This window comes from Buceros rhinoceros, unplaced genomic scaffold, assembly GCF_000710305.1.
Source record: "Buceros rhinoceros silvestris isolate BGI_N320 unplaced genomic scaffold, ASM71030v1 scaffold1304, whole genome shotgun sequence".
Classification (NCBI taxonomy): domain Eukaryota; kingdom Metazoa; phylum Chordata; class Aves; order Bucerotiformes; family Bucerotidae; genus Buceros; species Buceros rhinoceros.
The window spans coordinates 47,597-60,333 of record NW_010408586.1 but is presented as its reverse complement, the minus strand read 5'-3'; the positions used below and the strand labels follow the sequence as shown (position 1 = coordinate 60,333).

The 12,737-nt window shown below is 43.6% G+C and overlaps 1 protein-coding gene across 1 annotated transcript in view; it reads left to right on the top strand.

Annotated features, from left to right (window-relative positions):
- Positions 1-2,269: 2,269 nt before the first annotated feature.
- LOC104492347 (mitogen-activated protein kinase kinase kinase kinase 4) overlaps positions 2,270-12,737 on the top strand; it is a gene marked incomplete at its 3' end in the record, with an annotated part of 56,970 nt that continues 46,502 nt past the window's right edge. Inside the window, exon 1 of the mRNA XM_010134893.1 lies at positions 2,270-2,322. Coding sequence (XP_010133195.1) covers positions 2,308-2,322 — 15 coding nt within the window. The remainder of the gene's footprint in view (positions 2,323-12,737) is intronic.

The window sequence follows — 12,737 nt, the reverse complement described above, 5'->3', positions numbered from 1 at the left end:
TGTGGATGTCTTGCTACTTTGCTGTTCTGTTTGTCACTTCTTCTGCTTGGAGTATGTTCTGCCATCATTTTAACATCCTGGCTTTGCTGCAGAATGAATGGTGATCTGTATTTCACTCTTTTAAAAAACATTTTTTCTTCCTCAACCCTCCTTGGTGGTGAGGTTTTTTTTTCCCCCTGAGATGTCCTTGCTCCTCTCTTTATCATATTTTTTTTCTGTACCTCAAACCGTGCTCCCCATGTACATGAGCCTTTTAGTTCCTTCCACAGAGCTGTGGAAAATAGGGGCAGGGCTGAGAGGAGGTATTTTTCCACTTCAGTGTAAAACATTTTCCCCTCCTCCCTTGGTAGGATGGTAAGTCTTTAGGAGAAGACCACAGGCTTTTGTCATTAGGCAGAGGTCCAGGGTGGAAAATTGGAGTTGCCTCTCTCCTGGACTTGGTGAAAGGCTTTGGTTCAAGAAGTAGTAAGGTCAAGGTGAGGTCAGTCTTGGCCACTGCACATGTGTTATGACCCTGACTTTATTTCAAAATCAAAACCGGCTTGAGACCAAGCTGTAAAAAGAAATGCTTGCAATAAAGAGAATTTACAGAGCCGGCAGAAGCCTGAGTACAGTAATATATTTATAGAAAGCATGTGGATTGTTTAATAAGGGCAGAGCGCAGTACAATAAGAGTTGTGAAAGCAAGTGGAGGCTGTGAATTCTGCAGCTTTTTGTCCTTTCTAATGCATCAGCAGTGCCTGGCCTTTACCTCCATGGAGGGCACCATAAGGTGTGAAGGGGTCAAGATTTCTTCAGAGAGACTAGTTGTTTGGGGTACTTCAATTCTGGAGTGCCAGTCTCAAAAGAATCTGTAAAGAGATTAAGAAGTTACTCCAGGAAAAAAATATGCTATTGATGTCCATTAGCTGCAGTGGATGCTGTGTTTAGGTTTCTGCCTAGGAAACTCAGAAATTGTGGAGAAGTAAAGGAATTTTAGTGAGATTTTTCACTTTAGTTTTGGTGTGTTTTTTGTCATTATTTGTGATGAAGAAGCTCTCTTGCCAGAGAGCTTGACTCAGTCAGGGAAGAGACTTTGGGGATGATGCCTGAGAAAGGTGCTGGGAGATCAGGCTGTTTGACTGGAAGTCTCAAGGCAGACTGCTGGGTGTTAAGTAGTGAGCTGGAAAATCCCAATACTAGGATCATTTCTAAGTACCTGTTCAGAAAAAAAATACAGAACACCTAATTGATATGGCCCCACCTTGTGTCAAAACTATACTGAAGAAATAAAGGTTTTTGTTAGAAGTCAGCTGAGGCAAGTTACAGCCCACCACTGCTGGAAGGGCCCGTTGTGCTGCCTGCCTTCCAGCTGCACAATCCACCTCCTGCCAACTCTGTCTCTGCTCTGACTGCAGAGCAAACCAGTTTAATTTCCTGATCTGCAATCCCCCGCCCCACCCTACAGTTGGCTTTTTCTGCGTTAACTTTCTGCCATTTTAGTGATCTCAATCAGCTTATCATATGATCCAGCGAGGGCCAGAAGGAGCTCAGTGCTCCCAGGAGAAATATGTGACAGGAGGCTGGAAGGAGGCAGGGGAAGGAAGGGTAGGAGCTCCCTGCTGCAGGAGCTGGAATCTATTAATTCAGCTCCAGCTGTACTGAGAAACCATACCCTTATGGTGGCATAGCTGAAGGGAGACAACGTCTTGTTCTTGTCTAGCTATCGTGACACAGACGAAGAGAGCTATTGCAAGTCTAATGCATCACTTGAAGAAACCTCCCCCCCTTTTTTTTCCTAGTGAAGACCAAAACAAAGATAAAAGTCCTTTTGCAACCCCCTAAGCATGCTTGCATTTACCTAGTAATTTACCTAGTGTCACCCAGGTACCAGGCACTGGTGCATAGAAATAAAATATGCAGTATGTGGAGTTTAATTATTCTGGCATGTTAACGAACTATCATTAGTGACTATGAGCTTTGCAAAAGTAAACAGAAGGGAAGCTCCGAATGTCATCTGTCTGTGCTTAATCTTCATAATTACCCTTTTAATGTGGAGAAAAAGAAATGGGTTCTAGGATTTGTAAAAGAACATTTAAAAAAAATTATTTTTTTTTTTTAGCCATCTGAAGTATTTGCTGGTTTTTTTCACATGAAGTATCAGAAGGGTCCAGCACAGTTGGGGAAAACCCAATGGCTGTAGCTCTCATGTGAATGTTTTGCTCTGTGCATGATGAAGGGATGATGGGTCAGATGCTGGTGCTGACAGTTCTCTCTCTTCTTCAGGGTCGACATGTCAAAACGGGTCAGCTGGCAGCCATCAAAGTCATGGATGTTACTGAGGTGAGTAGAGCAACGTTCTGCTTTATTAGCAATATCGGTAAAATTGAAATAATGAGAGACGGTATATGGCTTACCTCATATTTATGTTGGAGGTCACGGTCCTTGCAAGTGAATGTTTGATTTTTGTTTGCAGGACCTGACCTCTCGAGCCCTTCTGCCCTGTACGAGATTTCTGTGTGCTCGAGTGCAAGGGCCTCTGGCTTTCACAAATTGCTTTGGCTGGTCCCAGGATGTATGGGCACACGCAGCACACCCTTCTCGGAAATTTCTCAGAAAAGGGAAAAAAGTCAGAGAACCTCCTTTCCACTTTCTTCTCTTAAATGTAGCATCTTGCTTTTTACTGAGAAAGAAGGTGAAACAGGCTTCTTGAAGTAGAGGACTGTACCAGTTTCCCTGGTACAGTTGCAGCTCTCAAAGGGTATACATTTATTCAAAGGAGTGGGTCCAATAAAGTTCCAAGAAGCCTGAAAGCAGAAACATCTGCAGGAACGATATGCAGATTGCTGGCAGAATTCGACAGTGTAAAGTAGTAGTTGTAACTGACCCAGGGGGATTTACTGTGGAGTTTTAGATGGGAAAGATGGGAAATTAACCCAGCCAAAGAAATAAAAATAAATATATGCTTGTGTTTGGATCCTTAGTTGTCTTGCAGTTTATGCTGTTCAAAAAGCAATCATTTTAAATTAAGTCTTCAAAGCAGACCAGGAAAAGCATGGGTTTTTCCCTGTTGATTCCATTTGTGTTTCGTAGAGTTACATCTGCAAATTAACAGAACAGCTTCAGATTTAAAATGGAATGAGATCCTCCTGTGTGATATGTGATATCTGCAATGCTTGACTGATATTGCCTTTCTGAAGAGAGATTTTGCCTCTTCAAACCAAGGATCTTATTTTTCTGAACTCCTCAATCTTATGCAGGTCTTAGGGGGAAAAAAATATATTAATGTGTGTGCATTGTACAGAGCAGGGTGTCTCTGGTAAGCAGGTTATATTAAGCAAAACTCCTACAAGGGTGTTGCTGCAAAATGTTTTATTTTTAGTGTGTGTATAGGCGCAAACAAGTCAAAACGGCCTTTGTCAGAAGCTCCTAGGTGAGTGGCTGGGGTATAATGCGTAAACAGGCAGGAGATGGAGAAAAACAAGAAGCCGGGGTTAGGTCAACTGATAGGACTTCAGTCATATCTCTGAATCTCCTTGTGATCGATGGGCAGTGTGACTGCTGCTCTCTAAGTTAGGCTGTTGTGTCTGTCTGCCAAGAGCTAGCTAGACATTCTTGCTTTGCAGGATGGCCTGATAAAAATCAATTTTCAGTTGGAGATTTTCAAAGGCTGCCTTCATGAGGAGGCAGTGCTCTTTAGCTGCAGTTAACAAGCAGATAAACTGGAGAAGAATGAAGGTGCGTTGGCACAAAGTGGATGTTCTTTGCACAGCAAATGTTTCTATTTGTGCAGTGGTTTTACATAGGGCAGCTTGCTGGACTGTGCACGATGGAGGTTTCTTCCGTAACGTTAAGATTGGCTGTACTGCATACTCTCTCTGTTTTTAATAGCGTATATTAATCACAAGCAATTGTAACGGAGAGGTTGCACAGCAAAAGGAAACCAATTAGAAATGCTGTCTATAGTATGGCTTAGCTCATGTTGGGCGATGATGGCTTGTTTCGAAACTTTCTGAAATATTTGGCTAGTTTTGAAAAGCTAGTTGTGTATTGGCACTGTCCATCTTCTAGCTCACAAGCTTTTTGAGGGGATGAAGGGCAGTTAGGGAGGAGTTTGGAGATGGTAGCCGCACGCAGCTGAAAAGTGTTGTCGTTCCAACCAGTGGAGCTCATGTGGTTTTGGTTCAAAGTAATGGGCCTGCGGAGGCTAAAAATGTAGTGTAAATTCTTCCAAGTCATGCTAAGTCAGCTCTACTTTTTAACACAAGGCATGGATGATACTGTCGCTAACACCAGACATGGGTGATACCGTCTACCATTTTCTCAGTGGCAGATGTGGCTGTAGGATATTCCCATCCACTCCTACTCACTGGTTCCTTGACTGCCTCCCAACACTTGTGCTGGCACAACTGCCCCAGGACCATATGGTGACCTGGATCAGTGAACAGGCCCCAATTCCAGGTTAAAAATACCCTCACTCCTCTCTTTCCCCTGGTTATTTATAACCTGGATTTGTTCGTTGATCTCGTTTAGCACATGACATTACAAACAGTTGTGCCATCACTATGAAGAAGACATCACTATGAGACTGGAAAAGAGCTGCCAATGGCTGAGGGGAGAAAGGGCAGTAGCTCAAACTGGTGTTGCTGCCAGAGATGGCTTTACCGTCTAGCCACGGCTTCAGTTCCTCATGGGATGGTTTCATGAACACCTCCTTTTGCTGGTGGACTTTACGCACCCAGCCTGGTTCTGGCTCATCACAGCTCATGAGACAGCAGGAGAAGAGAATGTGGGGACAGAGGGGGCAGTGACTGCTGTCCTCAGCACTGCCCCGAAAGCAATGCCAAAGGAACCACAGCCTCAAATTTACCTTCTCTGCCTGCTTCAGGAGTGACACTTACAGGAGCTGCTCTTGTAGGCTAATGGTAGCTGTGTCCATGCCCATGGGGAGAGAGGCTTGAGTAGAAACTTCTACAAAACTGAAATTGTTTTTTTGATGAGCGGCTACTGAAGGTCTAGGTGATTTATGCCTTTGTGCATGTTTTGCTGGCAGTGTTACGCCTTTCTGCTTCAATACAAGCAGTGCCTTGGAGGGTATTTGATTGTTTTGTCTAATCTGTGCTGAGGACGGACACAAGACTTTTTCTTCTGGGATACCTCTGATCCAGTGCTTGCTTTGCCAAATGCTTAACAAGTTTGCCTAATTTGTTGGCATACTCTATGGGCACACGCCAAATTTTCAGTTTTCAAGGCCTTCATTTTGCAATTCGCGTATTGCTCAGGATCAGCGAGGTTACTGCTCTAAAGCTTTGATCACCCAAACAGGAAGGATGTCAAAGTCAGAGTGAAGGCTTTCCTTAGGGTTTTGGTTGGCATGAAGAAAACAAGGTAGCATAATCTCTGGCTAAGGACGTTGGAAGAAATATTACAATTTGGTAATGTACCTGGCATTCTGGAAATGCTCTTCGTCCTTCTCAGCTTTTCTTGTGGTTTTCTTTTCAGATTTTGATTTTGAAAAGAATGGTGGTAAGGATGAGAAAAGAGGAGGTGGGCTGAAGATATCAGCTTGATCTTTGAATATATTATGACTAGTTAGTACTGCTGCCTGAAATGTTGGGGGAGTGTTTGATATGCATAAAACTTTTTTGTCTCTTCTACTTTCTTCTTCTCTAAACAAATTAAGAAAAGACTTGGAAGATTGTATGGATCTTTATAGATCTTCAGATCTACAGCACTAAAGCAAGCACTAAAGGATCTGTGAGATCTAAAGATCTGTAAGTCTTCTACTGCATGGTAGGTAGGTGCATATGTAGGTCCTATTTTCACTTTTTGAGGGCGAAGCTAGAGCATATGTAGGGTGAAAAAATTTCACTGGAGCATAGAACAACTAAAAGCAAAAAACCACCAGTCTTCATCAATTGAAAGCTATTCTGTTGTTGGAATGAGCCCAACAACCATAAAAGGGAAACAATACCAGCTATCAGCGTATACACACTTTAAAAATTATTTTCAAAAATGTACATATGCAGGATGAATCTCAGGCTGCATGCATGTTGTGGGGGGAGGCGTTATGTGAGAGATTCCTGTAGTCTGCCATTAATCTTTTTGTTGTAGGTTCTCTGTTCATTTTGAGGGGTTGTTTTGGAGAAGGTGGTGTTCAGTCTGTGTTCACCCCTCCCACTCACTGACCATGCTGTTAGTTTTCCATGAGCTCCTTGCTGCGTACTGGTGTGCAGCACTGATGTAGCATACCAAGTGAGCCATGACTGGTATTATCAGATGCAACCCAAGTATACCGTAAGATTTGGCAGTCACTGTTCAGTTAGAAGAATTCATTTTTTTTGTGAAGCAAATAACATTTTAAATGTTAGCAAAGCTTGATTGGCAAATCTGCCTGCATCGAAGCTGTTAACTTGCATTACACCTGGAACAGAGAGCTTGACTCTCCTTAGCTCTTTTGCGGGTTTTCTTCGCAGCTGCTCGGTTGTTTCCAGTGTCGCTCCTGTGTTCCCCTTCCAGCAATGATTTTCTCTTTGAAAGGTTTAGTAACTGATTTTAAGGGAAAAACATAATCGCTGCTTTTCTGTTTGTTATAAGCCCTGATGCTGCTGCTTCTTCCTCCTACTTCTTCCCACACACACTCCTGGCATCCCTTGGGAAAGTTTTCCGCATGCCTTTTTAATAGCAGCATTTCTCAGCTCTTGTGCCCAGTGTTTCATGACTTGTCCAGTCTAGTCTGTGTAGAATTATGCTAAGTAAACAACTGGATACTGTATCCTGCTGATTTATGAAAGAAGCTGGATTGCTTTCAGTGCTTGCCTGTCTTGCCCTTTCTGTACGTGCTCTGCAGAAAAATTAACAGCCCCAAACCAAAACCTTCAGGCCTGCAGAGAAACATGGCACATCTCTGGTACCTAGACAGGAAAGGTTACCCAAGTAATTCATTGCCATCTTCCTGACTCCGCCAAGTCCTTTTTTCTGTTGCAGCAGGCAAGTCATTTTGACTCTTATGAGTCTATATCTTATGGCCTACATGGTGTTATAAACTGTGATCATGTGGATGGTCTATCTATAGTCTGTAAGACGTCCCAAAAGCAATCTGCAGAAAAACTTCGGATAAATAAAAATGTGTATGTGTTCCTACACATGCAGGCAGACAAAATGAGGGGAAAACAAAAATAATAAATACCGAAAGTTTACCCTAACTTTTACGTGTGTTTCTTATGAAAAACCAAAGACAGTCTTTGGATTTTGATCTGTTTGGAGGGGAAAAAACCCTGAGAAGTTGATGCCTGACTCTAGGAGACGGGGAAATGCAGTTTGTCATGGCACTGTGCAACAGAACTGGGTTAAGGCTGTCTAGAAAAGCTAAATATGAGCTGGACTCTTATTGTGGAGACATGAATGTGCTGCTTTGCCTGACTTAGTGCAGCTGCCTGATAAAGTACTTATGCACCAATACATGGACGTTGTTGGCCATGGCTGTACTTACTGCAAAGTTAGACAAAGTAAATCTGAAGCCAGTAGAGTTACTAAAAGCCTTTGACATGTCCCTTACTCTTGATATGAATTGGGGAAAATGGATCAGGAACCTGAAAATCCAGATTGTTCCTTTATGGAGTACTGGCTCCGTGCTTGCTTGTCCCTCAAATGTGAGGTTGCTTACTACTAGTCTATACAAAATTTTGTAGTCTTCGGTTAAACAATTACCTGGCAAAACAAAGAATCATTCTGTGGAAAAGGAATAAACAGGAAAGGTGTTTACAATGTGGACAGCCCTGCTGTCCAGTCTCTTCTGAAGCTTCTTAACTTCTGATCTCTTCCAGGGATTAAGTCAAAAAAAAAAAAAAGAAAAAAAAAGAAAAAAAAAGAAAAATGGGGGTAAAAAAAGACAGACTGCTTTTCTGTTACAGTTCAGAGGAAAATGGAGATGGACAGAGTGGTCTCTTGAGCTGTAACATCTGGTGTGGGAGGAGGTCAAAAAGAACTACAATAGTCTTGCAACCAGTAGGGCAGCCTTTTTGAGCTGCAGCGCTTTTGTATAATTGACCGTTTCCATCCTTCATTTGACATCCTGCACCTACTTCTGCTGTATGCCCTTGCCCAGCAGCTTGGCACAGTTCTTCCTCCTGCTTTACTGTGGCGCTGAAGCCAGGAGACTCACCTTTGTGGTGCTGCAGGGTCTGTGGTGCTGGTTGACATCTGTGTGCAGCTTTGCTGCAGCCCCCACCAGCTCCCTGCTGCTCATTTTGTGAGACCCCAGTTTGGGTCTGGCAGAGGCGGTCCTGTCCGTCTCTAGGGTGAGGGCTGAGCATAGCGCCTTGCAGGGAGGCTCGTGTTGTTAGACACGTTGCAACACCCCGTCCTTGGGTGGCAGAACAGTGCTTAGCCTGCCAGCTAATAGTCCTGACAGAGTAGAGCAACATTTAACTCTGGAGAGCCTTTTGTCCTTACAGTCATACAAGGAGCAGTGACTTTATCTCCCAGGAAGGCATATTAATCTAATGCCTGGCTTGAATGAGATCTGTGATGTTTGGATGCAATCCAAGAAAGGTTCCTTGAGCAAGACTGGCACCGGTTTGGATAAAGAGCAAACTTCCACTTTCTTCATCTGAGTCTTGGAGTGGTTAGCAAGACTGTCAGGCTGGAGGATTTTATTTGGGAAGGGGAGGATGTCAGGTTTGATGCGGCTACAAGAGAGTGGTTGTATGGGGAGCTCTCCATGTGCTTTGAGGTCAGGGCGGGAAGCCCTGGCTGTTACCAAACAGCTTGGGAAATGGTAGGCAACATGGATTGACTGGAGAGAGCTAATGTGGAGCACCGAGGCTCTGCCTTGCTCTGTCCCAGCAAAGAGCAACTTCACTCTGATACTGTGTGGTTGGGTGAAAAATTGGCAATGGGAAGAGAAAAAAAGAGATAGAAAACATTGATACACACTTTTTCCCCCTCTATCTGCTTTTTTCAGCATACAGTTTCTAAGTGCAAGATTTCCATCTGAGTGGAAGACTGGTTGCGTGCATAGTCTGTTGTCAGTTGTTCTTGTGGGTATACCGCTCTCTGTATTTTAACGTGCTTGTTTGGGAACATGACCATTTCAAAGCTGGAAGAAACAGATGTTTTCCTTTTGCCATGAAGATCCTTGAGGGCACTGTTGCTGCCTCACCAGCATCTATTACCTGTCAACAGCAAAAGAGCTTTGACTGTGCAGTCTTCATGGTGCTCATTTAGTAGTACTGCATGGCTTTTCAGCTGAGGCCGGGAGCTGACTTCATACTCGAGGTTGATTGTGGATCACTGTGTTAAGAAAATGCAAAGAAGGCTGTGTTGCCTCTGCCTTCTCCTCATCTGTGCGCTTATGCCAGGTCTGATCTGCAAGGTTTTTGTCCTGTCTAGCAGAAAATATTTTGCCAGTGCTCTGTAAATTGTGATGTAGTTTACACAAACTGAATTTATGGCCTCGTAAAGGGAACTCTGCTGTAGTCTGAAGCACAGAAGAATCTCCTTGGTTTAGGGAGGAAGCTTTAAAATTTTGCCTACCTGGCTGTAAGAGAACCAGATAACTCTCTGCTGTAGCACAACAGATGATGCTCAGCTTAGATCTCAGTGCCACAGCTGAGGAGTATGTTACCGGTTTTTGGTATGTGAAAACAGTGGAGCATAATGGAAACTAGAAGGCCATGTAGGCTATAGCTTCCACTAATGGAAGGGCAGGATTGCACATTAAGAAGATTTCTTTGCAAGTCTTGAGCTCTTTGGACAAGTCTGGACTTTTTCCTTAAAAATTCCCTTCCTTTGGTCTGACAGTGCAACTGCATCACGCTCAGAAGGAAGGGGTGTCATTTAGGTGAGCTACTGATGTCTGTTACCATCATTGTAATGAGTAGGTCAGGTGCTTGAAATCAAGCTTTTGGGCATTGTCTATAAGTCCAAGTGGGCAATAATCTTGCATTTAACTGTAACCTGTTCTTAGTCTTGGTACCCCCAGTCATCTGGAGACCTGCTGTTAGCATTGGTAAGGAAGTCACTAATGATTGTGTGATGTCATATGTATATGTGTAACTGCTAGCATCTGTCTGACTCTGGGAATCTGGACCCTGATATGAGCACTGGTGAAGGCTCAGTGTGGGTAGCGTGTGGATGCTTTCACAATCGTGATAGTTAACCTACTGGTCATACCTGCAGTGACATGAATTTGAGCAGTAAGAGCCTGCAGAAATTCTGATGATGGAGCATTTCTTCTGAGCTGAGGGAGCATTTGTGCAGGTGGCTTCAGTGTGGGCATTTCACCACTGCCTTATGAGGGATGAGCTCTGTTTGTTTGAACTGTCTGAGGAGATTCTAGATCTGATGGGAAACAGATATGTTTTGTGTGCAGATAATAGCAAAAAGTAACGGGCTGCATTTATATCCTTTCTGTCAGACACACAGCACAGCTCAATTTACCTCTGGTGAATCAGATATATTGTCTACTCAAGGAAAACAAGGCCACCCTGGCAATACAGTGTGTGCTCTTGCCAGTTTGGGCAGAGTAAAACCCATGAGGATTGTGACAGAGCGTTGTGCTTTCATTTCAGCAAGTAACTAGGCTGAATTCAGGTCTGCAGCATATTCCTCCTGCCTCAGTAGGCAAGCAAGAGATCCCAGGTCTGGTATGAGCTGCTGTCTTTCAGAGGTGCACTTTAAAATCTGGTTTGGGCATTAACATCAAAGTCAGGAGAATTAATTTTCTGTTTATGTTAAAGGGGATATATCTGTTTGAAATGTAATCTTTCTTGACTCTGTTTAATTGTAGTTTCATAAACCGCACCTGCCTGTGGGCTACTCCTGTTTCTGCTATGACATTCCGTATTTTTATCTTGACTTCCTAAGGAAATGAGGCTTGTCAGCGATAGCACGTGTCCTGCTTCTTATCCACGAAATACCTTTTGGTTCTGATGGCCAAACTCAGCCAAGTTCAGTGAGGAGGAGAAATTCCAAAGATACAAAGTCCCAAAATATGCGAAAACTGGCAGGATGTGCAGAGAAGGGAGAGGCTGAAATTTATAGCCTCTGCTTAGCCACTGTCCATTATCAGTCAGCTGGCCACTGTTTTGCAGTAAATCAGGAGGGGAAGTAGATCCCTTTTCTTCTTCTTAAAAGAAAAAGTTCTGCTGCTCGACTTTGAAGTGAGTGCTGCAGCTCTAGGAATGTGTGCAGGGTAGCACATGCAAACTGCTTTTAAGCGTGGTTCTTTCTTTAGTTTAATACAAACAGTATTGTTTACTCGAGATTATCCTGCATGATTTCTCTCCTTTCTCTTTCTTAACATGTGCATATGTATATATAGATACAAAATAGCAATGTTATTTTCCAATACTTAATGAGACAAAAATATTTGCTCTAAGTCCCTTGACAGTGCTCCTTTTGCAAGATGCAGTTTGAGTGGTTGTCTGGGAAGCTGTTGACTAAAATATAGTCTTAAAGCCCAGCTCCTAAATCTAGAGATTATGGCAGCAAGTGCTAATCCTCAAGGACCTGGGAGTTCATTGTACTCTAAGCTGACTTGTAACCACAATGAACACTCCCCTTGTGCCTAACAGGAAAGCGTTCTTCTGCCCCTGTGCTCAGTCCCTTAAATATGCAGTGGGAAGCACATGGCTGAGCTAAGCATTAAAAGAGCCTTGAAGATACTGTGCAAACTAGTTCAGTTGATCAGTGTGGGAGAAGATGCTGTTTGTCTCCTGGGCCTAGAAGCATCTCAAGTCCTTTCCAACAAGGGGCCTGTGTATTCCTCTAGACAGGTTCAATCCAAAAGGGCTTAAAGCCCACTGAGCATGCTTTGTATAGACTCTCTGGCAGAGAACATTTTCTATTGCTAAATAAAAGTGCAAAGGTGTTGTCATTAAATTGCAAAGATTGGTGCTTCATAGCAAGCACAGTTTAGCTTTGTTCTCCTGTTCTTGCTGTCTCTTAGTAAATCCTGCTTCAAGCCTGAATAGACCGATGGGAGTCTGGCCAAGGAGGCAACTTTTTGTTCTGATGATTCCCTGCTGATATTTTTCATGTCAGGCTTTTGATCTGAAAGGTGTGTCTGTGAGAAGTGAGAGACATAGCAAGAGAAGCAGCTACTGTTCCTGTGTGGAGAGCATGCACACTGGTGTTACGCTTTGCCTCGTGTCCACTGAGTAAAATGGTAGTTTCTTTGACCAGCACATCACTGGTGCAGACAGTATGGTGAGAGTTCAATGATCTGCTGTCTTTTGCACCTAGTTCTGCAGGATGGTGGGGGTCTTCACATGCGTTCCTTCTCTCAGCCTAGGGGAGGGGTCAGTTCTAGAAATAAACTTTCAGGTTTTTGCCTATCAGTGAGTATATGAGGAGTTTCTGCAGCGTTTTGTTTAAACAAGGATATTTTACACTGTAGCTCCTTCTTCCTGTGTTGAATTTTAGTGTTTGATTCTAGAGCTGGTAAGAACTAAGTGGAAATCCTATTGTAAATGCAGCAGCTGACAGACCTTCACTTCACTGTTACTGGCCTGGCAAAACTCCTTGGTTCCGCATGCAAGAGCAAGAAAGGAGAGTGTCTGTGATTCCTGAAAATCAATTTCTTATGTGGAATATTTTACCAAATGGAAATGTAATTGGGCAAACAGACCACAGGCAGCAGGGAGAGCGAGCATCCTCGTAGTTGGCTGCTGGCTGCTTGGCTTCCCCTGTGCTAACCTGTCCTCCTGGCCAGGGCTGCGGGCGGACAGGCAGTGGTGAGTCACTGCTGTGGA